This window comes from Orcinus orca, chromosome X (genome assembly GCF_937001465.1).
Source record: "Orcinus orca chromosome X, mOrcOrc1.1, whole genome shotgun sequence".
In the NCBI taxonomy this organism is placed as follows: Eukaryota; Metazoa; Chordata; class Mammalia; order Artiodactyla; family Delphinidae; genus Orcinus; species Orcinus orca.
This window is the reverse complement of record NC_064580.1, coordinates 5,315,315-5,334,593: the sequence shown is the minus strand read 5'-3', so window position 1 is coordinate 5,334,593 and position 19,279 is coordinate 5,315,315. Positions and strand designations below refer to the sequence as shown.

The 19,279-nt window shown below is 44.5% G+C and overlaps 1 protein-coding gene across 4 annotated transcripts in view; it reads left to right on the top strand.

The window, feature by feature from the left end:
- PNPLA4 (patatin like phospholipase domain containing 4) overlaps positions 1–18,778 on the top strand; it is a 28,461-nt gene extending 9,683 nt beyond the window's left edge. For all 4 annotated transcript variants that reach the window (XM_004265424.4, XM_049704933.1, XM_049704931.1 and 1 more), the window contains 3 exons: positions 6,017–6,082; positions 17,438–17,590; positions 18,311–18,778. In XM_004265424.4, coding sequence (XP_004265472.3) covers positions 6,017–6,082; positions 17,438–17,590; positions 18,311–18,451 — 360 coding nt within the window. In that variant the 3' untranslated portion in view covers positions 18,452–18,778. The remainder of the gene's footprint in view (positions 1–6,016; positions 6,083–17,437; positions 17,591–18,310) is intronic.
- The last annotated feature ends 501 nt before the right edge of the window (positions 18,779–19,279 follow it).

Below are 19,279 nucleotides of genomic sequence, written 5' to 3'. Positions count from 1 at the left end.
TTCTTTTTGCAGACTGGGTAGGCTTCACCCTTTCTTAAACATTTTCTTCTTTTACCCCTTATCTTTGTTCATGAGCAACGTGCTCACCTACATCTATAAAATCTCGGGAAATGGATTATGACCAAGTTCTGCTGCCTTTAGGCATCTGATTTTTATACCTCTTCAACCATTGACCTGGTGTACATTCACCAATGTGCTTGTGTGATGACTCATACTTAAATTATATTAACTTCACTTTTGGTGGCATGAAAAAATTATTCTTTCATCTGATAGCTGCAATGATAGTTGATTATTTTCTGAGAACCTCTTTGGACCAATTATGTGGTCCAAAGACTCATTTTATTTGGGATTGGATTTCCATAGTATTTGGGATCTTATGTCCATGGTGATTTAATTCAGTGCTATGGTCTGAATGTTTGTGTCCCCCCCCCAAATTCCTGTGTTGAAATCCTAACCCCCAATATGATGGTATTTGGAGTCAGGGGCCTGTCGGAAGTGATTAGGTCATGAGGGTGGAGCCCTCATGAATGGGATTAGTGCCCTTGTAACAGAGACCCTGGAGAGCTCCCTCACCTCTTCCACCATGTGAGGACATAGAAGTGGGTTCTCAGTAGACACTGAATCTGCCAGCCCCTTGATCTTGGACTTCTGAGATTCCAGAACTGTGAGGAAATAAACTTGTGTCCTTTCTAAGCCACCCAGTCTGTGGTATTTTGTTGTAGCAGCCTGAGCAGACTGAGACAGGAACTTGGCACTGACAGGTGAGGATGCTGCTGTAACAAATACCTAAAAGTGTGGAAGCAGCTTTGGAGCTGAGTAACGGGCAGGGGCTCAATGAGTTGAGAGGTGCATGTTAGAAAAAGCCTGCGTTGCCATCGGTGATTCTGGTGACGGCTCGGAAAGAAAAAATCAAACCGTAGAGAGAGCCTCCATATTCTTAGAGAGACCTGGAGAGTAAAGGCCATAGTGATGAGGTCTCAGACGGAAGCGAGGAAATGTTATCAGACAATGGAGGAAAGGTCACCCGTGTTATACATTGACCAAGAATAGCAGGATTATGTTCATGTCTTCGTGTTCTGGGGATGGTAGAACTTGCAAGTGATGACACTGGATATTTGATGAGGTGATTTCTAAGCACAGTTTTGAAGGAGCAGCCTGGTTTCTCTTGGCTACTTAGAGTAAAACACAAGAAGAGAGAAATACTTAAAGATGGAATTGTTCCTCAGAAGCAAAGCAGAACTTAAAGATTTGGAACATTCTCAGCCTATGCATACTGAAGAGAATAAGAGAGCCTGTTTGGGACACAACAGGAAGGGTGTGGCCATCTGGCCAGATAACCCTGCGATAAGGAGGTTCCATGAGTTGGCCGTCTAGACAGAAGCCAGGACCTATATGTAGTCCAAGACCATGGACAGAGGCCATTCAGAGGTCATCAGGGCAGCTCCCTTCCACCAGAGGCCCCCGAGTGCCAGGACCCCCGCCAGCACAGGGCACTGCAGAGACGTCCCACGAGGGCAGTGCCCTGCAGAGCCATGGGGGCGGGGCTAAGCCCCACATTGCCCCGTAACCCCATACTGTAGAGCACTGATTCCAACCCTGGGGAGCATCGGCCAGGAGGCCCAGGCACAGAGGCAAATACTTGTCATGGGTCCTTAGCAACTTCTTGATTTGTGGGCCCGTTTACATATTGTGCCCCGAATGTCCCAATGTATACATCTTGCACCTCAACTCACCCATTTTAAGCTCCAGATTTTATACTGGGCTATCCTTCTTCAGAAGGAAACATGCAATCAGGAAATCCAAACATATTTCAATATTAGCCTCCTGCAACGCATACTTAGGGAAGTAAACCCTTTATTTATAAGAAAGTCGTACGCCACCTCCACAGCTCAGCAGGAATGGCTTTGAAATTAACCGTGCCACGGAGCGGGAGGGATAGTGTTCTGGCCCTTGTCTGAATTGGTACAAATCATCAAATTTGTGTTTAAAACTGACGCCCCGTGTATGTGCTCTGAGATGGTCTTTTGACATCCGTGAATGCTCTCTGACACACATACGCCCAGGAAGGCGTTCCTGCAGAATGGTGTCCCCCCCCACCGACCCGTCTCCATTGCCAGGATGTCCTGAATTGCCTTGCACACGGTGAGCATGCTCTTACAGCAAGACCTTCTCACGTTTAGCCCTGTGAAGGTGAAATAAGGACTGAATTTAAGATTGGTCATTATCTTGAAGACTGGGTAAGACAAATTTGAATCTGTCTTTGAATTTCAACTGCACCAGCAGGTTCTGAATACACAGCCAGATTCTCATTAAACTCCACAGTCAACTTTAGGCATAAATGAAACTGGTTGACAATTTATTCTCTAAGGAAGCCAGGCCACATAATTTTCTAAACACCCCTTTTCTATAAAATGTAAAATGAAAAAAGCTAATCTGAACGTGTATTGAATCCTCACTTGGCAATGCTTTATACAGTTGCTACAGTAAGTCGCTGACGTTTATTTTTATCCTTGTGTATTTGGTGAGAAGGAAACACAAAAAATCAATGGTTTCACGTACATGTAATTCTTAAAGTGCTGGGCTAAGTGACAGGGCAGGAACACTAACTAGGTCCCTGCCTTCTGTATTGGTGCCCTCAACCAAAACAGTCTGCAGACAGGGGTACATGTCCCCAGGGGGCTCAGACCCCCCACCCCCCCAACTTGAGAACCACTGCCCTAGATGTATCGATATTTGTTGGTGAGAAAAATTTCACTGGAACACCAGTGAGGTAAGACGGTAGAAGCATGTTGAGGCATGATAGTACATATTTCATGAACTGTCTCCCGCCTTAGAAAATCCTGTTTGCTTGCAATAAAATGGCAGTAAGTTGACATCGAATAAGACAAGCCGCTTAGTTCCTAACTATCAAAAGCTAATTTTCCCACTAACCACAGTTTGATATACAAATCACTAGCCCGTATAAACTATGACAGAACAAATACACTGATTTTGGGGGGGATGACAGGTATTTTCCAGTTCACCGCACTTTTCATGTCAGTTCAGAGGATTCTTACTGTTACTATCTGTATCAAAGTAATTGGGTAGCATTTTTCATCTAAACAGCTCAAAAAGAGTTCTAAGCATTAACTTGTGAACTTCACATTATAACTTGACACACGGGAGGTAAAAAAACCCACATAATTCTGTTTCTAAGAGTAGTGATTTTTTTTCTTTTTTCTTTTTTTTTTTTTTGCAGGCCACATGTCTGTTATAGTGAAGTAAGTCCTTACAGTTATAGAGTGTGTTTGGCTGTTTAAGGGCGTCTAAGTACTGTAATTTCACAATATGTGTGCTATGCACAAATTGTCATCGCTATGGTGCAGTGTTGCATTTTTGCCGAATAACTTCATTAAATAGCTGCATTGTGCTTGCAGAACGTACCTAGGGTCTGTAATTATTTTTTTAAAGGAGTGGCCAACTGATGATAGGGCCAGATTAGTTAGGGTGAAGGCAGTGACCATAACTGTGAACAGCCTTGCTCTGAAAAATGCTCAGCTGCTCAGGTCGGGGCTCCCAGGGGGCTGACGAGGTTGGGCCTGAAGAGGCTTGGTTTCTATCCTGTCGGCCCCGCGGATGGATGTGATCTTCCGCAAATCACCGGAAGGGATGCTCACTCCTGCTTGGCGTCTTTGTGGAGAGGGTGTGGGTAACGTCATGGGGGCCCCACATCAAAAGCTGAGATTTTGAAATGAATGCCTAAGTGGGGGGCTCGTTTGCATTGACCCTTCTTAGAAGGCTGAGAATTCTTGTGCAAGGGTGTCTTCATACCATGGCTTCATGCTTTGCTCTCGACACCTTAGTTCTGAATACCTGCATTTTCGCTCCACACGGGGCGCAGATGTTGTGTAGCTGATTCTGGCACCCAGCATCAGCCTGGCACAGCAGAGACGTGCAGTAGCACCTGGCACGATCCCTTCCTGTCTCCTGCTAGAGTCCCTCTGTTGTGCTTTGACACCATTGAGTTTGCTCCTACTCCAATCTGAAGCCCCACCATGCTTCTCGGACCAGCTGTCAGGGGCCCGTGGCTGAGGCCGCGCTGGCACCCAGGACCGATGCCCTGGCGCTCACGTACACCAGCAGCATGGGAGGATGCTGTTTCCCCACTACGGAGGGTCTTCATTCCTACTATGGAGAAGGGGGGCGGTACCTGCAGGTATCAGTAGCATCTGGCTGTGAAGGAGATGCAGACCCTTTCCCGTCTGTGGGATCTTTGGTCACAAGGAGCCACCGCATAAGAAAGTCTGTGCCAAGTCCCAGCAGTGTCGCAATACAGTTGTGTCAGGTCGCCGCCCACAGAGGAGTGTCCTATAGAAATCACGTTATGCTGGTGACTGGGTCTCTCATTTACTTGCACTTCAGAATAAATCAGCTATTTTTAAAAACTTTTATTGGCGTATCGTTGCTTTACAATGTTGTGATAGTTTCAGGTGTACAGCAGAGTGAGTCAGCTATACGTATACATGTATCCCCTCTTTTTCGGATTTCCTTCGCATTTAGGTCACCACAGAACACTGAGTAGAGTTCCCTGAGCTATACAGTAGGTTCTCATTAGTTATCTATTTTATACATAGTATCAATAGTGTATATATGTCAATCCCAATCTCCCAGTTCATCCCATCCCCCCTTTTCCCCCCTTGGTATCCATAGGTTTGTTCTCTACATCTGTGTCTCTGATTCTGTTTTGCAGATAAGATCACCCATACCATTTTCTAGATTCCACATATATGCGTTAATATACAGTATTTGTCTTTTTCTTTCTGACTTACTTCACTCGGTATGACAGTCTCTAGGTCCATCCACATCTCTACAAATGACCCAGTCTCATTCCTTTTTATGGCTGAGTAATATTCCGTTGTATATATGTACCACATCTTCTTTATTCATTCCTCCGTTGATGAACATTTAGGTTGCTTCCATGTTCTAGCTCTTATAAATAGTGCTGCAATGAACACTGGGGTGCATGTGTCTTTTTGAATTATGGTTTTCTCTGGGTATATGCCCAGTAGTGGGATTGCTGGGTTTTGAGAGCAGACCTCACAAATCATACTTATACCATTCTTCCTTTGGGGGAAATGCCCTCTGATCTCTAAAGAATTCTAAGTGGATGATGTACAAATCATTTTGGGGACCATAATCCAGTTCTGAATAATATCTACTTGGAAAAAAAATCTCGTGGACTCTTTGACAACAAACAGCCATGGAGTCTTCAATTATCAGTTGAAGGATTGGAGCTTAAGTATTCCATATCTAACACTGTATCTTTCCAAATAGAACACTAGCGATTTGAAAACTGCATTGCAGAATAAAACTTGCACATGTCAGAAAAGCTCCCAGAGCTCAGCTGCTTCTGTGGGAAGAAATGGTAATATTTTAAATGGCAATCTTTTTCGACTTTTTTTTTTCTTTTTTTTTTTTTCGACTTTTTAAATGGAAGATAAAGTATAATTGGTGCCCCTCCCTGCCAGTGTCTCATTACATATCCAGGCCATGTAACTAGCCCATGAAATGTGCTACATCCTGGTGACATAAATGAAAACATCCCCTGAGCCGTAATAACCAGAGGGGTTTGTTTCTCTGGAAGATAGAGTGAAACTTTCAAATAATTCTTACAGTGTAGGATAGAACATCGTAAATAACTTACTTGCAACCTGTACACACTCAGGAATTTAGACTTACCTGGACTTTAATTGTGTAATGACTTGGCTGTCTACAATTTAAGTGCCAGTATTACTCGGGTGAAGTGGATGGAGTTGGAGAACAATGATTTGTGCCTATCTCTTTAAGGTCTTTTCTGATATCAATAAATGTTATCTTCTATTTACGTGTGTCCCACTGTGCCCTTGAAATACATGGAACTTATTGTTATAGTAAATTTTTGTACATTTAAGCGATTTTAATTTCATAGTAGGGGACATGAAATATATCGTAGGAGTGTCAATGCCTCCTTTCACAAGCTGTTTCTTTATCCGTCTAGGTCCTGTTAGCCAGCAGCTTTGTGCCCATTTATGCAGGACTAAAACCAGTGGAATACAAAGGGCAGGTAAGATGCTTCCAACTGACAAATGATCAGTAAATCCCGTGTTCATATGTTTCCTTCGAAAGATCCAATTGTACTATTATTCTGGTGGCTCCAACTCCATTTGTATGACTTGTTTCCCCATAGTTTTGTTTCTGTTTAGCAGAAAAAACAAAAAAAATCAAGTGCAGGTGCTGTGGTGCCCTATCGCCTGCACACTTACACACACACTGATAACCAGACACAGTATCTATTCAACACACACCAGAGTTAAAAGTTGTGTGATCGGGCTTCCCTGGTGGCGCAGTGGTTGAGAGTCCGCCTGCTGATGCAGGGGACACGGGTTCGTGCCCCGGTCTGGGAAGATCCCACATGCCGCGGAGCGGCTGGGCCCGTGAGCCATGGCCGCTGAGCCTGCGTGTCCGGAGCCTGTGCTCCGCAACGGGAGAGGCCCGCGTACTGCAAAAAAAAAAAAAAAAAAAAAGTTGTGTGATCAAACACAGTAGCTATTTAATACATAAACCGGAGATACGCATCTCAGAACCAAATGCAGTATCTATTTAACCCACACCAGAGATACGTACTTTCTGTCATCGAATACACTGTCTCTTAACACCTACTCAAGATCAGGCACATATTCATGGATGATTAATGCCATTTGTTTTATATATACATGATATGTACGTATTCATTCATAAATGTGTACAGGAAAAGTGTTTAATGGCTGTCATTCATTCTTTCACTTTGAAGGCCCAGCAAAGGGCCTGTGCTCAGTGAATGCATGATCTTACAACCAAGGAACTGACTTTTGCAAATCTCTTAGCTAATGTGATTGGGGGTCTGTCTGTGTTCTGACCTTGTCAGGCCTTGTGATTTTCTTTCTGTGTTTTCCTGGTCATTCCCGCCCTTTTCTGTGCTTGTCATAGGATCCTTGGCCCAAAGCAGTCTGCCCTGGGACGGTTGTCTCAAACGGGCAGGTGAGGATGAGGTTGAGTAACTGGATGAGGCCATGTAGATGGACAGCCTAAGAGTGGACCATCAGGTCCAACTTGGACTCTCTTTATTACCTATATGCATACAGTATGTTATTTGCAGTGATGGGCTTACATGTTGTAGGCTAAAACCCTCTTTGTGACCAAGTAGAAACATAATATACATTGAATTTTTTAAAGCAGTATAAAATAAACATAAGCTCATGGAAACCCAGGTGTTTTTTTGCTGTTGTTGTTTTGTTTTTTTTTTTTTTTTTTCCATTTTGGATACTGCCTCTCAGAGCTAGCAGATACTCAGTTACCAAGGAGTATGATCTCTGCTGTCATTTGAAAATTGGAGAGGTTTCCCCTTTACATAATGATTTTAAAGTAAGTTAAGTAGCATTTTCTCTTAGAGCCGTAAAAAAATCAACGTTTGTTTTTACGTATAAATTTCGAATACAGATGCTATCAAAATCAATTTTACATTATGATTATGAACTTTAATTTTATGATCTGAAATGTAATGATTTTACTTCACGCTATTGCTTGATAATATATAATCATGACAGAAATGGCTAAATGGTAGAAAAAATATGCAAAATGCTCAGGTGTTTCAAGAGATTGTATATGATCATGAAAAGGGGATTCAGAATCCAAGAATCAACAGAATTTCTGTTGTGATAGATAAATTAAGCGGTGGTGACTGAGAACGTGGGATGTAGGTATAGTAAGGAAGTGATGGAAAGGAGATGGGGGGAAAGGAGGGATGGAATCAAGGCTAGAACAGAGCTGAGTCCCAGAAGCCTAGTATATTCTAAGACGATGCTGAACATTTCCTGTGTTTAAATAGTAATCACTGTATTATGAAGGAGGTATGGGTGGTAATGGCTCCTAGTTTCTTCCAACATACACTGTCCTCTTCTTCCTTAGTAACAGAAACCCAGTTTTTTTCTGGGCCTGTTACCGTGTAGCTAAAAGGCCACATTCTCCACCTTCCCTTGCAGCTAGGTGTGGCCATCCCCTTACGTGCTGGCAGTGAGAGGTAGGCCGAATTACTGTGGGACTTACAGGAAGGGAGGTTGTGTACCTTTCTTTCCTTCCTGCAGCCTGGAACTTAGATGTGACGATCAGAGCTCTGGCAGCTGTTGTGGATCATGAGGTCACAGATCGCACCCTAGATAGAGACAAATAATGAGATGGAAAGACCTGGGCCCTGAGTGACTTGAGGAGGGGGACCTTACCAGGCCACCTTGTGTATTTCTTTTACCCAGAAAAGTAAAACTTCCTGTTTTTATTGCTTTCTATTGGATGCATTAGAGTCCACTCCCAGGTGCTGTAGGGATTATTATCCCTGTATTTTACAGATGAGGAAATTGAGTTGTAGAAACATTCATTCACTTCACTGAGGTCACCAAACTTAGTAAGGGGTCAACTTTCCCAGGATGATCTCTAATGTTTGCATCTGTGCTGTGCCTCTTGCTTTACTTTGCTTTGGTCATTCCTTTAAAAAAACATCTCCCTTATTTTATTTCTGTCCCGCCCCATCCCCACTGCTCCAGGTGTATGACCAGAAGCCTAGGAATAGTTAAAGGGTGAGATGTTCTCAGTTGAATTTCCTGCTATGTGATTGAATACTTAGACGGGAACATGAAAGGGCAGCCTCAGTTAAACAGGGAATGCAGCACCTGGAGGTGTGAGAAAAAAGGGACCTTGGGAGGCGGGACACGGCCTTGCTGATGACTGACATCTGTGCACAGTTGGCACGTCATAATTACTTGTTGAATAGAACCTAATGTCTCCAGAAAGCGTTCGGTTTACCTTGGGTGTTTAATGAAGTCCAGGAAGAGGGGCCCCCGTGCACACGATGATTGACAGTGTGCTCCTCAGAGACCTTGCTTCCTGTCTACAGCCACACGGTGGCGACTTGCCAGTGCCCTTGTGTGCTTGCTATGGACTCTGTCAGGCCCCTGCCTTCCCCCAGCTAAATACGCTTTCTAGACCAGGTTAGTCTGTAGAATCGCTCCATTTTCAGGGAAATGGGAACTTTGCTTTAAATGCAGTGTTTTGCTGTGGGTGTGAGCTTTTCCTAATTCCATAAAACTTTGTGTCACGCTTTCTCCTGTTCTGGGTCTTGATGCTTTTGTGGAGGTCAGGTTTTGATTTGCTGGTTGGCCTTGGTGGTTTTTCTGAAGCGATGGAGGTTGCAGCAGCAGGGGGGCAGAGAGAGCTCAGCATCACTTGGGTTTGAGGCAGAACCACAGGTGTCCTGCGCTGCTTCTGCATGCAGCTCCTGTTCAACCCGCTGACCACTCATCGCCACGTCCGGTGTCACTTAGCTGTGGAACATACTGGGTTTTACTAATACTTATTTGTGGACCTGATATTTTTATTGAAAGAAATCTTTTATTAATCACGTAGAAGTTTCATACCTTCATAAGATTTAAAATTGACTTAAGCCACAGTAAATAACAGCATGATTCCTTCCTAAACTGTCTTACCAGTTGTTTGAAGTGGTACAACATCTTGGAAAACAGCTTGGTTTTCCTAATTTTTTATTTTTTGAATTTTTAAAATTAATTAATTTTAAAATTTTATTTATTTATTTTTGGCTGTGTTGGGTCTTCGTTGCCGTGAGCGGGCTTTCTCTACTTGCCAAGAGCGGGGGCTACTCTTTGTTGCGGTGCGCAGGCTTCTCATTGCAGTGGCTTTTCTTGTTGCGGAGCACGGGTTCTAGGCACGTGGGCTTCAGTAGTTGTGTTGGGCTGGCTCAGTAGTTGTGCCGCACGGGCTTTGTTGCTCCGCGGCATGTGGGATCTTCCTGGACCAGGGCTCGAACCTGTGTCCCCTGCATTGGCAGGCGGATTCTTAACCACTGCGCCACCAGGAAAGTTCCTGGTTTTCCTAATTTTTTTTTTTTTTTTTTTTTTTGGAGATGTTGGGGGTAGGAGTTTATTAATTAATTTATTTACTTTTGGCTGTGTTGGGTCTCCTCTTCTGTGCGAGGGCTTTCTCTAGTTGCAGCGAGCAGGGGCCACTCTTCATCGCGGTGCGCAGGCCTCTCACTATCGCGGCCTCTCTTGTTGCGGAGCACAGGCTCCAAACGCGCAGGCTCAGTAGTTGTGGCGCACGGCCCCAATTGCTCCGCAGCATGTGGGATCCTCCCAGACCAGGGCTCGAACCCGCGTCCCCTGCATTAGAAGGCAGACTCTCAACCACTGTGCCACCGGGGAAGCCCCGGTTTTCCTAATTTTTAAAAAAGTTTTTGTAGCTTTCTCTGGTTTTATCTTAGGAGACTGTTTTTAGCACCGTACTTATACTTGGTATTCATTAACAATTGAATAAATGGAAATAAATTGAAGTTCAATCTTATCATGTTTACCAGTGGATTTTCCTTCAGTGTACATGGCCTCTTTCCAGTGATTGAATAAGCTGTGGGAATGTGCCTACTTTCAGAGCACGTTTTCACAGGTTCTGGTCATCAATGTGGAACAAGAATAAGGATTTTCAAGAGGAGGTCTTAACTGATCAGTTTTTGTTTTTGCTTTTTAATATTTATTTATTTAGGCTTTGCCGGGTCTTAGTTGCAGCACGTGGAATCTTTTTAGTTGCAGCATGCGAACTCTTAGTTGCGGCATGTGGGATCTAGTTCCCCGACCAGGGATCAAACCCGGGCACCCTGCATTGGGAGAGCGGAGTCTTACCCACTGGACCACCAGGGAGATCCCTGATCAGTGTTTTTTTGTTTGTTTTTTTTTGTTTCATTTTAAGACGTAGCATTAGTGTTGGCAAGTGACTATTTTATTGTTGTTTTGATATTTTAATCTCTGGAACTGTGGTGCAGATCACAAGAAGAGCTATAGGTTTGTTTTTTGCTCTGAGTTAGATTTCAAGTACTATTTTAACAGTGTATTGTATAGAGAGTATTTATCATGGTATTCTAGTCATCGAGCCTTTTGCATGGGTTATGAATTATTAATCTTTTCGTTATTGGCATATCTGTGGGAAAGAATTGTAGAATGCTCTGTTACTATGTGTTTATATACAATTATTATTACAGTCCTTTGGCTTCTATTTCTTCATGATTTAGACATGTCACGAGGATACCTATCTCAATCACTGTCACAGCGCACAGCGGTGGCTGGCTGGGCGACCAGCTGGATTTGGCTTCATGGAACTCTGGTTATCAATTTACAGCTATGCTGAAATAGAAGCTCTTATTTTTCATGGGCTTTTTAAATTCTGCATGTCTATTTGATTTTTGAAAAAATAGGTTATTTTTCCAGGGAACGTCTTCTATTAATAAATAGCACTTGTAGAATTTCAACTGCTAGAGTTTTCTGAAAGTTGGGTATATAGAATCACCATTTTTGAGCAACCTTCAGAAATCCAAAACTTAAGTCGGCAATTTACCAAAAATCATTATTTAGTACAAGTCAGTGCTGCAGGTTTTCTCAACCAGTTTTTAATTTTTTTAATTTTATTTATTTTCACCTGTCACCCTTTCATTAAAAAATCTCCTGTGTTTCTTCATCCCAAATGGTAGATTCTGACCTGTGTCCTGGGGGGTGGGTATCTATTTGATATAAACACACTCCCTCTCCCTTCTCCCCCTCCCCTCTTCTTCCCTATCCCCCCTCCCCCTTTGTCCCTCCCCCTTCCTCCCTTTCCCCACTCCCCCTTTGGCCCTCTCCCCCCTCCCCCTTCCCCCCTCTCACCCCTCCCCTTCCTCCCTCTCCCCTCCTCCTCTTCCTCCCTCTTCCCCTCCCCCTTTGTTCCTCTCCCCTCCCACCCTCTCACCGCTCCCCCTTCCTCCCTCTCCCCCTTCTCCCCCTCCCCCTTCCTCCCTCTCCCCCTTCCTCCTCTCCTCCCTCTTCCCCCTCCCTCTCCCTCCCTCCTTCCTCCCTCTCCCCCTCCCCCTTCACCCTTCCTCTCTCCCCCTTCCTCCCTCCCCCTTCCTCCCTCTCACCCCTCCCCCTTCCTCCCTCTCACCCCTCCCTCCTTCCTCCCTCTTCCCCCTCCCCTTCCTCTCTACCCCTCCCCCTTCCTCCCTCTCCCCTTTCCTCCTCTCCTCCCACCCCTCCCTCTCCCCTCCCTCTCCCCTCCCTCCTTCCTCCCTCTTCCCCTTCCTCCCTCTCACCCCTCCCCCTTCCTCCCTCTCACCCCTCCCTCTTTCCTCCCTCTTCCCCCTCCCCTTCCTCTCTCCCCCTCCCCCTTCCTCCCTCTCCCCCTTCCTCCTCTCCTCCCACCCCTCCCTCTCCCCCTCCCTCCTTCCTCCCTCTTCCTCTTCCCCCTTCCTCCCTCTCGCCCTCCCCCTTCCTCCCTCTCCCCCTCCCCCTTCCTCCCTCTCCCCTCTCCCCCTCCTCCCTCTCCCTCCTCTCCCCACTCTGTTTTGAGTCATGCCCAAGAACCTTCTGTAGGCGTGACTGTTTGTTCTCTATATCATGACAGCAAACAAGGTATGTTTGTAACTAAAATTTTTTTTTTCAAACCTCCTTCACTTCCCCTGGTCCGCTTCCCCTGGTCCGCTTCCCCTCAGCCCTGCAGAAGCAGCTCTGGTCTTCCCCGCCTCCACTGTGTCTTACAGTGTGTGAGGAAGAACAGTGAGTGTGGAGTGAATGGACCAGCTCCACCCCTTTTGCCAGCGTGCTTTCCAGCAGGGCCGGCAAATATTTTCTTTTTTTTTTTTAATTGAAGTAAAGTTGATTTACAGTCTTGTGCCAATCTCTTCTGTACAGCAAAGTGACTCAGTTATACACAGAGACATTCTTTTTTCATATTCTTTTCCATTCTGTTTTATCCCAGGAGGTTGGATATAGTTCCCTGTGCTGTACAGTAGGACCTTGTTGTTCATCCATCCTATACATAATAGTTTGCATCTGCTAACCCCGAACTCCCAGCCCAACCCCCTCCCTCCCACGCTCCCCCTTGACAACCACAAGTCTGTTCTCTGTGTCTGTTTCTGTTTCATAGATAAGTTCATTTGTGTCAGATTTTAGATTCCACATATGAACGGTATCATATGGTATTTATCTTTCTTTTTCTGACTTACTTCATGCAAGTATTTTCTGAAAGTATCAGATACTAACTACTCTCTGCATTGTGGGACATACTGTCTGGACCAGCACAACTCCTCAACTTTGCTGTTTTGTGGGAAAGCTCTGTGAAGTGGGAAATGTCATGGCTGGGTGCCAATAAAACTTCATTTCCCGAAGCAGGTGGTTGCCCAACCCCTGACCTAGAACAAGTAACCCTGCCAGCATCAATTTCCTTTTCTGTAAAATGAGGAAACTGAACATACTACTAGGATGACCCTCCTACCCAATAGGGTCATAGTAAAGGTCAAAGTAAATGATACATGAGAGGCTGTTTAATAAACCATTAGGCCCTGTGCCATGGTATTTATAATAATTATAGATATAAATGTCTCATTCAGTCTTCCAAAAAAAGTACTTTAAAAATTTATTTTATTGAAGTATAGTTGATGTACAATGTTGTCTTTAATTTCTGCTGCACAGCACAGTGACTCAGTTATACACATATAGACATTCTTTTTCATATTGTTTTCCATTACTCTTTATCAGAGGATATTGAATGTAATTCCCTGTGCTCTGCAGTAGGACCTTGTTGTTTATCCATTCTATATATACTAGTTTGCATCTGCTAACCCCAAACTCCCAATTCTTCCCTCCCCAACCCCCCTTCCCCCTGGCAACCACAAGTCTGTCCTCTAGGTCTGTGAGTCTGTTTCTGTTTTGTAGGTAAGTTCATTTGTGTCACATTTTAGGTTCCACATGTAAGTGATATCATATGGTATTTGTCTTTCTGACAAAAGTGGTTTTTTTTACTTGCTTTTTGAGCAAAATACACTTGAAGCAAATTCAGCCCTGCATCGCGGTTCTATCGTGAGCATGTCGCAGTGTGGAGTGCACACCCAGGCACACGCTGGGTGCTGTGGAAGGACTTGCTAGATGAACAAATAAGCCCTTTCAGCTCAAGTGCCCACCTCAGGTTTTAAAGTTTCCTCTTTAATTATGTAACAAGAGTTGCTGGAATTCATGAGCCTCGCATGTACCCATAACATGTCATGTGTAAGGCAGAGGTTGACACGTACTGACAGATGAATACCCTGCCGGGCTTGGGTGTGACAGGTGCCATTACCGTTTAGAATAACTGCAGTAGCTCTGGTTTCCAGTGCTGTCACCCTCAGAGGACAGTCACACTAGACCCCCTACCCCACCACGGGGCACGAGATTTTCTTCTCTACTGAGCAGTTGTGTCTTCACAAGTCTCTGGGCTTAGGCAGTGGACCTTACCATGGAGCACATTTAGAATATGGGAATCAAGGGTATTAGGACAAGTGACAACAACTGCGGGGACAGAAGCAAGTTTGATTTATTTATTTATTTATTTGCGGTACGCGGGCCTCTCACTGTTGTGGCCTCTCCTGCTGCGGAGCACAGGCTCCGGACGCGCAGGCTCAGCGGCCATGGCTCACGGGCCCAGCCGCTCCGCGGCATGTGGAATCTTCCCGGACTGGGGCACGAACCTGCATCCCCTGCATCGGAGGCAGACTCTCAACCACTGCGCCACGAGGGAAGCCCGCAAGTTTGATTTTTGAAACACATTTTGCCCGGGAATTTTTTTTTTTTTTTTTTTTACATATTTGGGCATTCCCTTTCCTTTGAGGATGATGGTGCTAGGTACTGAAACTAACCAACACAGGGCAACACTACCTTGGGAAGACCCATGAGGAAAATTTTGGAATCCTAGGACTCATGGCAGTAATTCCCAGCTTATGGAGTGCTGTCCACGAGGTGGGAATGGGGGACTGACCTGGAGGAATGTATTGCAAACAGTCAGAGAATCATGGCCAGGAGTATATAAAATGCAGAATTTTAAACCGTCTGTACCACATGCAGTATATTTGCATGGAGGAATGTTGGCTGCTGTTGGCGTCGTTTCCAGCAGTTTTGCTAGAATCTGAGTGCCCGAGTGTGTGTGTGTGGTTGTTGGGAGTGATACAGCTCAGGAGAGCATGAGCCAGGAGTAAGATGCACTCTGCATTTAGAACTGAGCTGGTGGGGTTATGGTGACAGAGGAGTCAGTAACGCTGAAGACTGAATCAAGTCATTGGATAAGCTGTATGTTTTCCCTAGTCATTTATCCAATCACAATAAGCTAACAAGAGCAAACGAAACTTGGAAAAAAAGATTTTCATTTCCCTGAAACCTCAGTCATTAGCCCTATGGTAGATTAGAACACTTTGCAATTTAATGAGCCAGACTGCCCTTCTTTTCCTTAAGTTGAATAAATCAGGTGAGCTCTCAGTTAAGTTATATGACCATTGGTACATATTTTTAATTTCCCTTGATGAAACCTATATGAATTTTTACATCATTGGTGAGATGTTCTACTGAGGATAAGAAAGGTAATTTTGGAAGGTGTCTTTTTGTTCTCTCTCTAGGTACTATCCTATTCCAGAAATCGGTGTCTACACCGAAAGCAATCAGGGAAGAAAAAAAAAGCTCCAGGTCAATAAGGCACAGAACCAGATATCTGGGGGCCTTCTCACTACAAACCTCCCTTTTTTAGACTGTGTTTGTATAGTCGTGTGTGTGTGTATATATGTATGCATATATCCACATACACGTATTATACACAAACAAATATGTGTGCTCTATAATAAACATAATTATATGTGTTTTGTTCTTTTAAAAATAATGACAATAAGCAAATTATCTAGGCCAGGTTCATTTTAATCTAATCTATTTATGTTTTCTGCTCCACCAAAATGCAGTTCCCTCAATAGAAATTTTCAACACATTTTCACCTTTTATTTACTTACTTTTATTCCCTCTGCGGGGAGTTGGTGGCTGGCTGAGGCCTTTGTAAACTATGCTGTACTGATCATTTAGTAACCAGCTCTAGAAATCAAAACAAGAAAGATTTAAAAAAGACATGTTAGAAAAGAGGAATGAACAGTTTTAACTGAGTTAAGGATGCTTTATTTTATTTTTTTATTTTTAAAATTTTTGGCTGTGTTGGATCTTCGTTGCTGGGCGTGGGCTTTCTCTAGTTCCGGGGAGCGGGGGCTACTCTTCGTTGTGGTGCGCGGGCTCAGTAGTTGCAGCTCATGGGCTTCAGTAGTTGCAGCACGTGGGCTTCAGTAGTTGCGGCACATGGGCTCAGTAGTTGTGGCGCACGGGATTAGTTGCTCTGTGGCATGTGGGATCTTCCTGGACTAGGGATCAAACCCCTGTCCCCTGCATTAGCGGGTGGATTCTTAACCATTGCGCCACCAGGGAAGCCCCAGGATGCTTTATTCTAACTGGTTTCTTGCTCATCACCCCACCTTCTTGCTTTCTCCACAAAAGATTCTTCTGTGCAGCATTCTCCACACTTTCCAGCCCCCCCCCTTTTTTTCCTCACATCACCTGCAGGGTATTTCCAATTCAGATACAGCTGGGAGCATTTGAACTTCAGTGTTGCATGTTTGCTTATTTAGTTATTGTTAGCGCGGATTCGGTTAACATGTGGGCTCGAGGAAAGATGGAGACCCTTTTGCCTTGGAACAATGTAAGGAGTATTATCTTTGTTTCTTCAATCCTTTCCCAGCGTACAATTCTGCACAAGCCTCTAGAAGCTTCTCTGACCTGCGCTGTCCATGCCTTTCCTTCAGGTTTGGGTCTGAACGCACAGAATGTCTTCTGAGTAATGTTCCTGTTTAACACAGCACCTCCCCTCCCCAGTTCTTCAAGGCTTGAAGACGATACATACTCAGGAACCGCTTTGGAAATGGAAGGCTTTCTGGCGGTTCTACTTATTTTTAAGTTTGCTACAGAAAATGCCGATTTCCAGTTCTTAGGATAAAGGTAGAACCTCCTGGGACTTCCCTGGCAGTCCAGTGGTTAAGACTCCACGCTTCCACTGCAGGGGGGCACAGGTTCCATCCCTAGTCGGGGAACTAAGATCCCACAAGCCACAGCAGCACAAACTCCTGTTTTGGGGACGGTTTGCTCAGTGTCAGAGTAAACCTGGCTTTGCATTCTGATTAGATAATGAATCCCAGCCTAATTACACATGGCTTCTTATGCAAGCACCGTCATCAGTAAAAATTTAGGTACTTCTTATGTGAAATGATCTACTTAAAGCTTTTAAACAATTGGAGAGACTTCCTGATTCCGTTCAGGGTTCTTATTATATGGGTTAATGATATGCATACAAAGATTTGCTTTGCTTCCAAAATAAATCTAATCTGACGGGTCCTGATAAATCGTAAGTTAAGGGCGTTCCCAAGGCATGCCTTGTTAGAAGGAAAGAGTCCTTTTGGGGAAATGCATGCTCATTTTCTTCACGTGGGAGGGATGTTGTCGACAGGTGCTGATGAGCCGTGTGCTTTCCACAGAAATGGGTAGACGGATGCTTTACCAACAGCCTGCCCCTCCTGCCTGTAGGCCGGACAGTGACCGTCTCAGCATTCAGCGGGAGAGTGGACATCTCCCCGCAGGACGAAGGGCAGCTGGATTTCTATGTGACCATAGGCAAGCAGGACATACTGGTGAGTAATGATGTTCACTGGTAACTGAAGACTCCTCATCTCCGAAAACTTTCCACATGCTTCCAGAACTTTGGCAACTCAGTTTTATGTACAAATTGCATAAATATTTAAATAATCTACATGTGTCATGCATACGGACATGACTGTTACTATCAACAGTCTATTTGTGAAACATTTTCCATTTCTTCACTTATTTTTCAGGTCAGTATACTGGGCAGGATTTCAGTGCACTTTTAAATTAGATCACTTAATTGTTTTAAAAGATGGCAGGAATTAAGTAGGTAAGAGAAAAACTTAGGACCTAACAGAATAACTTACATAAAAATGTGGATTCCCTTAATCTCGTCGAATAGCTCTCAACAGGAGGTGATATCGTACGCAGGAGACACTGGCAGTGTCTGGAGCCGGTTTTGGTCATCACGTCTGGGGTGTGTGCTGGCATCTAGTGGGTGGAGCCCGGGGATGCTACTCAGCATCCTACAGTGCACAGGACGGCCCCACCACAAAGAAGCATCTGGCCCAAAACGTCAGTGGTCCCCAGGCTGAGAAACCCTCATGCAGTGTATGGGTGGGGGTGAATTTTTAAATTTAATTTTCTTCCTCCTGACTTTTTTTTAGATTGCTAATAGCATCTATGATAAGAAAGCTTCGGTTACAGAGATGATGTCCATTTACCTGTACCGTAATATCCTCCAGCTTCCATTTGTCTTTCTATCCTAGCTGTCCGCGGCAAACCTGGTGAGGCTTCACCAAGCCCTTTTCCCACCAAGCGAGACGATAATGGAATCACTATATCGTCGTGGCTTTGATGACACCATCAAGTTTTTACTTAAAGAAAGTTGGTTTGAATACAACGCTTAAAACTTTACAACGCAAAACACATTTCAGACCGTTCTTGATGGAGGTCTCTAATCCTTTTTTAAAAGCCTATCATAACTCTCTGTTTTGTTATTAGTTTTTGTAATATTTGTAATTTTTAAATCATTACTTGGTGCAAGGAAATGAGGCATTTTGGTTGAATTTGGCAGCGTCATTAAGAAGGTTACACTCAGGTGATAAGGAATCGTTGTAAGAGAACCACCACATCCTTTGAAAGCCCGCTGGGAATGTAAGGGGTTCTCTGGGGAAACCGTGGAATGCTCAAAATGAGGTTCGTGGTGCACACATTCTCTGCACGGATAACGTGGCAGCACCACGTTATCCGTGGTGGATTCTCCGTTCTTCCATCTGTTTATTCACTAGATTATCCCCTTACCTGTTATTTTATGTGAATAATCTATTTGTATGCTACTTCAGTAAATTACTTATCTATTCCTCCCCGAGCAAAACCAAGCCTTCATATGTTAGACTTTTAAAAACTATATCGTACCTTCTACATATGTCTTTGACCATGGGAGTGGATGGCACTTGCCTTGAAAAATCCTGTAAGATGGTGGAAAGATGGGTCTGCAGGGCAGCAACTTTCTAACACTTGGGAGACGTGGCCCCGTAATACAGCACCTCATCTGTAGCATCAATGTCCCCCGGGTGTGCTGTGCCATCTCCTCACCCGAGGCCTGTCACAGCCCACGCTGCGTGGTGGCTACGGAGCGTCCTCCTGCAGCTGTAGTAACAGAAACGGGCGCTAACGACAGGGTGCCCATGTTATTGGGACCAGCCCTTCAAAGCGCTGTAGCACTGGTGTATGGA